This window comes from Nicotiana tabacum, chromosome 18 (assembly GCF_000715075.1).
Source record: "Nicotiana tabacum cultivar K326 chromosome 18, ASM71507v2, whole genome shotgun sequence".
Lineage (NCBI taxonomy): Eukaryota > Viridiplantae > Streptophyta > Magnoliopsida > Solanales > Solanaceae > Nicotiana > Nicotiana tabacum.
The window spans coordinates 31,707,545-31,719,372 of NC_134097.1; the positions used below are offsets into that span (position 1 = coordinate 31,707,545).

General features: G+C 43.1%; 1 protein-coding gene across 1 annotated transcript; it reads right to left on the minus strand.

Annotated features, from left to right (window-relative positions):
* Positions 1-2,112: 2,112 nt before the first annotated feature.
* On the minus strand, positions 2,113-11,628 carry LOC142172467 (uncharacterized). Its single transcript, XM_075236093.1, has 4 exons — positions 11,606-11,628; positions 11,140-11,340; positions 10,652-10,850; positions 2,113-2,190 (listed from the first exon to the last, which is right to left on the minus strand). Exons 1-4 carry the CDS (start codon positions 11,626-11,628, stop codon positions 2,113-2,115), a joined length of 501 nt encoding a protein of 166 aa, XP_075092194.1.
* Between the last annotated feature and the right edge of the window lie 200 nt (positions 11,629-11,828).

Consider the following 11,828-nt stretch of genomic DNA (forward strand, 5'->3'; position numbering starts at 1 on the left):
TTCCTTCCACACTCTCAAGTTGGTGGGCATAGTGAGCCTCAACCAATATTTTCATTTGATCTTCCAAAGTGCGGATATGTTCATCATTGTGAGTCAAGCTTTGTTTCAAGTCCTCGAGTGCAAAGTTGTGCTTCTCCTCATTTGCAAGAATGGTCTTCAACATGAGCATCATCTTCTCATTTTGAGCATTTAAGAGTTCTTCTTGGTTTTGATCAACCGCCAAGGAAGGATTTTCGGCTTCCACATCTAAGGAAAATTCTTGGATATCATTAACATCCGAGGGTTTTTGGACCTCTAAAGCTTCAAGCATTTCTCCCATTTGTAAGTGCAACCTTTCAAATGCTAAGTCATTTTGGAGACTATTATCCAAAAGCTCCTCCAAGTCACTTTGTTCTTTGTTTCCTCCTTCAAGTAGGCATTCTAACATGAGCTTGAACTCTCCATTTTGACCATGATCAACTTCTTCCACTTCCATAGCCCTATCATTTTCATCACAAAAAGTAGAATCATCATAGTGAGGGCTTGGGGAAGGGAAGGACAAATAAGCACAATACTCCCAATGACCATTTTGACAACCACACTTATCACAAATACTCCACTCATGGATTTGAGATTGTGCGCACAATCCACCCCCGGGAGAATTTAAACAATTTTGCCACGAGTGTGGTCCTCCACAATAAGGACAAGGGTCATCAAAGTATGAACAACTACCATCCGACCAATTTTTATTAAATGGTGCCATTTTTCAAAAATAAGAAATAAACAAGAAAAATAGACCAAGGTAAGAAAAATTAATTACACAAATATTCACAAGTTTGGATCAAAGCACTTACGCTTATTTCTCAAACAACCTAAATTACGCATAATTGTTCCCCGGCAACAGCGCTAATTTTTGATGACGTACAAATCCACTACTAAAAAGTAAATGGACATGGTCGCATGCAATATAATATACCCAACTATGAGTCAGGGTCGAATCCCACAGAGAACAATATGTAGGTGATTAGGAATGTAAGAGAATTATCACTTGTTATGCAATGCCAAACACTTAGAATTAGTTTAAGAAAATATTTATACCTAAATGCGGAAATGTAAACTAGCCTAGAAAGCGAGTAAAATGATCAATGGCGACAAGTATGGATGCATCAGGAATTACACTCAAGTAACAATCCAATGTATTTCACGATTTTACAAATATGAGCGAGTTTACGTTAATTAGACACGTGTAATAATTCTATATTAGCTTCTTCTAAAGACTAACAAGACTTCCTAATTGAAATATTCCTAAAACAATTAAGAGATTAAGCACACCCGGATATGGCTATAAGTAGTTCAATCTTATCCCTAGGTTGAATCTATAAAATAAGGGTTAAAGGCTCAAGTTCTTGTTAATTAATCTTTTCCAACACCAAATAATCTTTCCTAAAATTAATTCGGAGTTAATGGGCGAGTCCTATGGTTAGCTAATCTCTTTGCAAACATTAAAGAACAAGAATAATTAAAGTAATAATAACTCACTTCATAAAAGAATAAAAATCATTCAATACATAAGCACAACAAGGTATTTAATCCACACTTTAAATATGATTATTTCCATAAACAAGATTCAAGTGTTGAATAAAATACTACATACTTAGATATTCAATACAAAATAAGGAAATGAAGAAATGAGTACAAAGGAGTAAGAAATTCTTAACCACAATCTTCAAATCTTCAAAACCCAAGTGTAAGTGCATAAACCCTAGCTTCCAACCTTGTTCTCTCTAGCCCTAAGATTGAAAATAAGCCAAAAGATATTTTACAAATGAGCTGGTTTGGGTATTAAAGGGTTTGGGGCCAAAAAAATGTGAAATTACAAAAGTGCCCAGCACTGAAGCATGATTTTCGCATTTGCGAACAAAAGTTCGCAAATGTGAACTATGACTGCACTGTTTGTCTTCGCATTTGCGATTAGTACTTCACATTTGCGAAGGTTGACTGCCTGGTTGACTTTCGCATTTGCAAAGATTGCCTGAATGGTCCTTCTTCGCAATTGCGAGATGCTTCTCGCAATTCCCAACACTCTCACAATTCCCATGAATATGTTGCAATTGCGACAATTGAGGCCCTTTTCTAGATTTTCCTCTTTTTAGCTTCTTTTTCACTTGTTTCACGTGGTTTCCTCAAGATCACTTCTAAATCACATAGAACCTGTAATATAGAAGTAAATGGCATTAAACACGTGATTTTATCACTCAAACATAGCAAAAATATAGGTTTAAAGACAAGATAAGTTGGTAAAATACCAACTTATTAGACCTCTCCACTACACTTTCACTAAAGCTATATCCTTTGATCTCAACTTTCGGACCTGCCACTCCAAAATAGCCACCGGCTCCACATCATAAGTCAAATCACCATCTAACTAAACTGTGCTGAAATCCATGACATGAGACAGATCACCGATATACTTTCGGAGCATAAAAACATGAAATACTGGATGCACACCTGACAAGCTAGGTGGCAAAGCAAGCTCATAGGCCACCTCCCCAATCCTTTGAAGCACCTCAAATGACCCAATAAACCGAGGGCTCAACCTGCCCTTCTTTCCAAACCTCATAACACCCTTAATGGGTGAAACCTTCAACAAAACCTTCTCCCCAACCATGTAGGACACATCACGAACCTATGGGTGAAACCTTCAGCAAAACCTTCTCCCCAACCATGTAGGACACATCACGAACCTTTCTGTCAACATAACTCTTCTATCTCGACTGCGCCGTACGAAGCCGTTCCTGAATCAACTTCACCTTGTCCAATGTATCCTGAACCAAGTTTGTACCCAAAATCCTAGCCTCACCCGGCTCAAACCAACCCACTGAGGATCTACACCGCTTCCCATATAAGGCCTCACACGGAGCCATCTGAATACTCGACTAATAACTGTTGTTGTAAGCAAACTCCGCAAGTGGCAGAAACCGGTCCCATGAACTCCTAAAATCAATGACATAAACGCGTAACATGTCCTCCAATATATGAATAGTGCGCTCGGACTGTCCGTCCATCTGAGGATGAAATGTTGTGCTCAACTCAACCTGAGTGCCCAACTCTCGCTACACGGCTCTCCAAAACTGTGATGTAAACTGCATGCCTCTATCAGAAATAATGGAAACTGGCATACCGTAAAGGTGAAAAATTTCTGTGATATAAATCTCCACCAACCGGTCTGAAGAATAGGTAGTACATGCAGGAATGAAGTGCTCAGACTTGGTCAGCCGATCCTCAATCAGCCAAATAGCATCGAACTTACTCGAAGTCCGTGGGAGCCTAACTACGAAATCCATGTTGATCCGCACCTACTTCCACTATGGAATCTCTATCTACTGAAGCAAGCCACCCGGCCTTTGATGCTCATATTTTACCTGCTGACAGTTAAAACACTGAGCTACAAACCAAACAATATCTTTCTTCATTCTCCTCCACCAATAGTGCTGTCTCAAATCTTGATACATCTTCGCGGCACCCAGATGGATGGAATACCGCGAACTATGGGTCTCCTCTAGAATCAACTCCCATAGCCCATCAACATTGGGCACACATATCTAGCCCTGCATCCTCAATACCCCGTCATCTCCAATAGTCACATCCTTAGCATCATCATGTTGAACCTTGTTCTTGAGGACAAGCAAAGGAGGATCATCATACTGGCACTCTCTAATGCGATCAAATAAGGAAGATCGAGAAACCACACAAGCTAGAACCCGATTGGGCTCCGAAATATCCAATCTCACTAGTTGGTTGGCCAAAGCCCGAACATCAACTGCAAGAGGTCTCTCCCCAATAGAAATAAATGCAAGACTGCCCATACTCACCGCTTTCCTACTCAAGGAATCGGCCACCACATTGGCCTTTCTCGGATGATACAAAATGGTAATATCATAGTCCTTTAGCAGCTCCAACCATCTCTGTTGCCTCAAATTGAGATCCTTCTGCTTGAACAAATCTTGGAGGCTACGATGATCAGTAAACACCTCACAAGACACACCATAGAGATTTCCTCCAAATCTTCGATGTGTGAACAATGGCAGCTTACTCCAAATCATGAACATAGTAGTTCTTCTTATGGGGCTTCAACTGATGAGAAGCATAAGCAATCACTCTACCCTCCTGTATTAAACACATCCAATACCGATCCGAGAAGCATCACAATATACTGAATATGAACCAGAAGCTGATGGCAGAACTAATACTGGAGTTGTGATCAAAGTAGTCTTGAGCTTCTGAAAGCTTGCCTCACACTCATCCGACCACCTGAAAGGAGCACCCTTTTGGGTCAATTTGGTTAAGGGTGAGGCAATAGATGAGAAACCCTACACGAACCGACAGTAGTAACCCATCAAACCAAGAAAGTTACAAATCTCTATGGCTGAGGATGATTTGGGCCAACTCTAGATCGCCTCTATCTTCTTCGAATCGACCTGAATACCCTCACTGGACACCACATTCCCTAAGAATGCCACTGAACTGAGCTAAAACTCATACTTGGACAACATAGCATAAAGCTTCTCCTCCCTCAACCGATGTAACACAATCCGTAAATGCTAGGCATGCTCCTCCTAGCTACGAGAGTACACCATGATATCATCTATGAATATAATGACAAATGAGTCGAGATAAGGCTGAAACACACTATTCATCAAATGCATGAACGCTGCTGGGGCATTGGTCAGCCCAAAAGACATCATAAGGAACTCATAATGACCATAACGGGTCTTGAAAGCTATCTTAAGAATATCCGAGTCCTGAATCTTCAACTGGTGATACCCTGACTTGAGATCAATCTTGGAGAACACCCTCGCTCCCCGAAGCTGGTCAAACAGATCATTAATGCGCGACAAAGGATACTTGTTCTTGATTGTGCCTATAATTAATGCACATTTTCATAGTTCCATCCTTCTTCCTCACAAATAGAATAGGTGCACCCTAAGGTGACACACTAGGCCTAATAAACCCCTTCTCAAAGAGCTCCTAAAACTACTCCTTCAACTCCTTCAACTCAGCCGGTGCCATATGGTACAGTGGAATAGAAATAGGTTGAGTGCTCGGCACCAAATCAATACCAAATTCAATATCCCTGTCCGGCGGCATGCCCGACAGGTCTACAGGAAACACATCCGAAAATCGCGCACCACCGAAATAGAATCAATAGTTGGGGTCTCTGCACTGACATCTCTCACAAAAGCCAAATAGGATAAACAACCCTTCCCAACCATTCGGTGGGCCTTCAAGTATGAAATCACTCTACTGGGGACATAATCTAAAGAACCTCGCCACTCAATCTAAGGCAGCTCCCCATCGCCAACATTACAGTCTTAGCGTGGCAGTCTAAAATAACATGATAGGGAGACAACCAATCCATACCTATTATCACATCAAAAATAACCATACTAAGCAGTAGAAGATCCATTCTAGTCTTGAATCCCCAATGGTCACTACACACGGCCCACAATAATAGTATCGCCCATCGGAGTAGATATATGAACATATGGAGCTAAAAACTCACTGGGCATATCTAGATAATGAGCAAAATACGAGGATACATATAAATAGGTGAAACCAGGGTCAAATAATACAGAGGTATATCAGTGACATACTGAGACAATACCTATGATCACTATGTCTGAAGCAATGGCATCTGATCTGGCAGGAAGAGCATAGAAATGGGCCTGACCTCTACTAGATCGGCCTCCCCCTCTTGGGCGACCCCTAGCTGACTGATCTCCACCCTAAGCTGACTGGGCGGGTGGTGATGTAACTGGCACTGAAGATACAGCCTGACCCCTCTGCTGCGCTGGACCTTCCTGACGATGAGGACACTGCCTCCACATATGCCCAAACTCCCACACTCAAAACAACTCCCTGGTGCTGGTGGTGGGGACAGAAGGGAACCCTGAGCACCGGGATAACTGGTAGAAGAACCTGCCATAGACGAGCCCTGAACCGATGGAGCATGGGACGAACTTTGAGCTGGAAGGGCACTGAGAGATGAGTGACCCTACTGAGAACTGTGAAAACCATGGCTAGACGATGCACCACAGTGGGCTGGGCGAGCTGTCTGAGCATGCCTGAAGGGACGACCCCTGCCGTGGTAAAACTGACCTCCAGAAGGAACACCACCAAAACTATCGGATTAACGAGGCCTTTTGGCCTCCCTCTATACTCCCTCCTAGTGGTGAATCGACTCTATATTCCGAGCAATGTCAACAACCTCCTCAAAAGAAGCACCAGACACCCTCTTCCTAGTCATAAGAATCCGCAGCTGATGTGCGAGGCCATTAACGAACCTCCTGATCCTCTCCCTGTCTGTGGGAACCAACCAAATAGCATGACATGCCAACTCAGAAAATCTCATCTTGTACTGTGTCACCATCATATTATCCTAACACAACTGCTCAAACTGTCTACGCAGCTCCTCCCTACGGGACTGCGACACATGGTTCTCTAGGAAGAGAATAGAGAACTACTGCCAGGTAAGGGGCACTGCACCAATAGGCCTACGCCTCTCATAAGCCTCCCACCAAGTGAAGGCAGCTCTAGAGGACTGAAAGGAAGTGAACGATACCCCACTGGTCTCCAGAATACCTGCTGTATGGAGAATCCTCTAACACCTTATCCAAGAAACCCTAGATATCCTCGTCTTCTACACCGAAGAAAGTTGGAGGCTGAAGTCTACCAAACCTCTCCAATCTATGCTACTCATCATCAAGCATGACTAGAACCACATAGCCTTGAGCAAGTACAACCCGCTGGGCTGGTGGTGTCCCCGGTGTTTGGAATCCCTGAACAACCTGCTCGAGTGTGCGGGTGGCGGGAGACTGAGTTCCTCCCCTGGCCTAGGAAGTGGCTGATATAGTAGAAATAGAGACCACCTGAGCAAGACCGGTGCACACGGTCATAATCTGAGCTAAGGTCTCCTGAAGACCTGGAATCACGAATGGCACAACTGATGCCTGAGCTGGTCTCGCTGGTGCATCCGAAATTGGGACCTGATCCTATACTGGGGCAACTGGTGGATCTGCAGGTGATGCCCTAGCTGCTATGCAGGCTACACCCCAATCCCTACCATGGCCTCTACCGCGACCTCCACCTCTCACATCCCCAATTGGTGGTACTGGTGGCTGTCCGTTCTGACTGGTAACACGTGTCCTCACCATTTGTGAAAGAATAGAATAACAAAAGTTAGTTACCAGAATCAACAGATTCGCATGACAAGAGTTCAAGAATATGAAGTTTCCTAAGGGTTCTGCAGCCTCTCGAAGATAAGTACAGACGTCTCAATACCAATCTGCAAGACTCTACTAAACATGCTAATGTCTCGTGAGACCTATGTAACCTAGTCTCTGGTACCAACTTGTCACGACCCAAAACACGACCCGTAGTGATGGCGCCTATCGATGATACTAGGCTATCCAACATTACCAAAACACTTTCAACAATAACCAGAAATAATCAAGACTCTTAAAATAACTAAAATCTTTGCCATAAAACGGGGTGAACCCCAAAACATAAGTGCGGAAATAAAGTCCGACATCGAGGTGTCACTAGTCATGATCATCTAACATAACCGATCCGAAAGTAACAAGATTAACATAGTCTAGAATCCAAAATACAGAAATTAAGGAAAGATAGGGAAGAAGAAAGCAAGGTTGCAAATGCCGACAACTACCTCGCGATCTCCAATGACTAGCTTTGAGTACTATCAACAGCCTCTACGCCCAACAACTCCCGGATCTGCACATGAGGCGCAGGGGGCAACATGAGTACACCAACTCAGTAAGTAACAATTATAAATAAGGAATTGAAGATAATGACGAGCTACATAGTTTTAGCTTATTTTCAATAATTTTAGAAAAGAAAATAGTCATGTTTCCCAAGTTCTGATAATTCAAGCCAAATCAGTTTATTTTAGTCAAGTTCAAGGAAATCCAGATAAGAATCTTTTTCAACAGTTTTCAAAACATGGATATAAGGCAATTGTGTGCATCAATAATGTAATCATATACTGCCTCTCGGGGAATCATCTCTCAGCCCTCCCAATCACTCCAACCTCACAATCACTCATTCCTCCCAGTCACTCATTCCTCACAATCTCTCAGCACTCAACACTCGACACTCGCACTCAGTAGGTACCTGCGCTCACTCGGGGTGTGCAGACTCTGCTCCTTCACCCCTAGCGCTATGACAAGCCAATCATGGCATAAATCAATCAGGCCCTCGGCCTCACTCAGTCATAAATCAATAAAATATGTTGCGGCATGCAGCCCGATCCCATAAATATCCTCACAATCAGGACCTCAGCCTCACTTAGTCATCAATCTCTCCAGTCTCTCGGGATCTCAGATATCAGGAAAACCAACCCAAACAACAATAAAATGATGCATCGAACAGAATAACAGAGATTGAGATATGATATGCAAGTAAAAACTATGACTGAGTAGAAATAGCATTTAACAGGCAATTCAACTTGTAACGCGGCCCCTACGAGACCAAACAATACCAACATATAGCCTAAACATGGTTTCTAACATGATTTATAGTCAATCTTTCATAACATATAGAGAGCATATAGCTAACAACATGTTGTTCGACTTTACAGTTCTACTGGACGGACCAAGTCACAATCTCCTCGGTGCACACCCACACACCCGTCACCTAGCATGTGCGTCACCTCCAAAATAGTAACAAGACACAAATTCCGGTGTTTCATACTCTCAGGACCAGATTTATAACTATTACTTACCTTAATTCGAGCAAAATCCTATTCCGTGATGCTTTTGCCTCTCAAATCGGCCTCCAAATGTCCCGAATCCAGCCAAAAGTAATACAACACAATCAATATATGCCAAGGAACCAATTCCACAAGAAAAACTACTACATTGGACTCAAATCCCGAAATTGGCTCAAACTTGGCTCGTGGGCCCACTTCTCGAAATCCGACAAAAGTCACAAAAACAGAAATTCCATTCACTCACGAGTCTAACCATACCAAATTTGCCAAAATTCGACCTCATTTGGTCACTTAAAACCCCAAAGTTCACTCTCCAAAATCCTAAGCCCTAACCCCCAATTTTCACTTTTAAACCCCACTAATTAGATGAGAAATCAATGGGAAAACACCATAGCTAAGGGTACTTAAGCTCAAGGGACTTACCTCAGTGAAAATCCTTGAATCCGTTTCAAGAAACACCTCAAAAGCTCCAAGGTTCGAGTTGAAAATTGTGGAAATGAGGAAAAATCATGAAGTCCTCTATTTATACATTCTACCCAGTGAAGCCTCACCTCCGGTCCCTTCACTGCATCAGCAGGACCGCATATGCAGACCCAGCTCCGCTTCTGCGGAAATCACTTAAACCCTTAGGACCGTTTCTGTGCCTCTAGACCCTATTTGCAATCATCGCAGGTGCGAAAACTACCTCGCACCTACGGTTCCAGCCCAGGTCCTCCATGGCCGCATCTGCGACTCCTCAATCACTCCTGCGGGCTCACACCTGCGGCTCCCACTCCGTAGGTGCAGAGACACCAAAACCAGCACCTCCAACTGCATTTTCCAAGTTCCAAACCTTCCATAACCACCCGGAATCAGCCCGAGGCCCCCGAGACCTCAACCAAACATACCGACATATCCCATAACATCATACGAACTTAAGAAAACCTTCAGATCGCCCAAAACAACATCAAAACACTAAATTACCCTCGGATTCAAACCTAGGAACTTCTAAACTTTCAAATTCCACAAACGACGCTGAAACCCATCAAATCACCTCCTAATGACCTTAAATTTTACACACAAGTCGGAAATGACACCATGAACCTACTCCAACTTCTGAAATTTTGTTTCGACCCTGATATCAAAATTTCAATTGCCGGCCAAAATCGCAAAAATTTTAACTTTCGCCAGTTCATGTCTAATTCTACCATGGACCTCCATATCACATTTCGGACGCGCACTTAAGTCCAAAATAACCTAACGGAGCTAACGGAGCCATCAAAGTTTAAATCCGAGATCGTTTACACATAAGTCAACATCCGGTCAATTTTTCCAACTTAAACCTTTTCCTAAGAGACTAAATGTCTCAAGTCACTCCAAAACCACTCCAGACCCAAACTGACTAACCCGTTAAGTCAAATAGAGATGATGAACACAAAAGAAGTAGGAAATGAGGGAATGGGGCTATAACTATTGAAATGACCGGCCGAGTGGTTACATCTTTTCAAGTATAACAAAACAACAACAACAACAACAACGAACCCAGTGTAATCCTACAAATGGGGTCTGGGGAGGGTAGTGTGTACGCCGAGCTTACCCCTACCTTATAAAAATAGAGAGGTCATTTCCTATAGACTCCCGACTCAAGGCACAGTGGAGATAAGGCAAAAAATAGCAAACAATAGTAACAACAATATATTAAGGTAACAGGCAAAAATGACACAACATGTAATAGTAATGAATCATGAATAAGAAAACATAAAAATAGTCCTAGTACTACTGGTAAGCCTAGGAGGAACACATTACTATCTGTCAACCTACAACCCTAATCCTCAACCTCCATGTCTTTCTATCATGGGTCATATCCTCGGTAAGCTAGAGCAATAACATGTCCCGCCTAACTACCTCTCCCCAATACTTCTTAGGCCTACCACTTCCCTTTCTCATACCTGCAATGGACAACCTTTCACACCTCCTGACCGGAGCATCTATGTCTCTCATCTTCACATGCCCGAACCATCTCAGCCTCGACTCTCGCAATTTGTCCTCCACAGATGCTACTCCTACCTTGTCCCTAATAACTTCATTCCTGATCTTGTCCTTCCTAGTATGACCACACATCCGTCTCAACATCCTCAATTCAACTACTTTTATCTTCTGGACATAGGACTTCTTGATAGGCTAACACTCAGCCCTATACACTCTATAGAACTTATCCTTAAGTCCAGGTGGCACACTCTTATCACACAAAAGCCCCGAGGCGAGCCTCCAACTCTTTGGGGACTTTATCATAGGCCTTCTCCAGGTCTATTAATACCATGTGCAAGTTCTTCTTTCTTTTCCTATACTACTCCACCAATCTCCTCACAAGGTGAATGACTTCTGTAGTATACCTTTCCAGCATAAAGCTGAACTGGTTCTCGGAAATAGTAACACTACGTCGCACCCTCCTCTTTACCACCCTCTCCCAAATTTTTATAGTATGACTTAGTAGCTTGATGCCCCCATAGTTGTTGCAGTCCTGAATATCACCTTTATTTTTGTACAATGGGATTATTAAACTCCATCGCCACTCCTCAAGCATCTTCTTCCCCCTGAAAATGGCATTAAACAACCCAGTAAGCCATTCCTAACCTGCCTGCCCCACTTCCTTCCAAAATTCTATTGGGATATCGTTGGCCCAGTACCGTTGCTCATCTTCCGCATTTCCCCCTCAACCTCCACGCTCCTAATTTTCTTACAAAACCCAAAATCCCTCTAACTCCCTGAGTTTTCCAACTCTCCTAGCACGATGTTCCTGTCCCATTCCTCGTTCAGGAGTCTATAGATGTACTCCTGCCATCTATGCTTAATACATACCTGTTCCACCAGAACCCTGCCATATTTGTCTTTGATGCACCACACTTGATCCAGGTCCCGAGCCTTCCTTTCCCTAATCTTGGTTAATCTTTACATCTTCCTGTCGCCTCCTTTGCCCCCAAGATCCTCATACAATCACTCAAAAGTTGCAGTCTTAGCCGCTGTGACTGCCAATTTTTCCTCTTTACTTGCCATCTTATAACTCTCCCTACACGTCCCCTGC

What these genes read in the sequence shown, in the direction of transcription:
- LOC142172467 (XM_075236093.1), bottom strand. Translation starts at nt 11,628, where the DNA reads ATGGCAGGGTTCTGGTGGAACAG. An exon ending in GCAGGGTTCTGGTGGAACAG is followed by an intron (nt 11,341 to 11,605) that starts GTATGTATTAAG and finishes TGCCATTTTCAG; the next exon opens with GGGGAAGAAGATGCTTGAGG. An exon ending in TTCAGCTTTATGCTGGAAAG is followed by an intron (nt 10,851 to 11,139) that starts GTATACTACAGA and finishes TGGTCATACTAG; the next exon opens with GAAGGACAAGATCAGGAATG.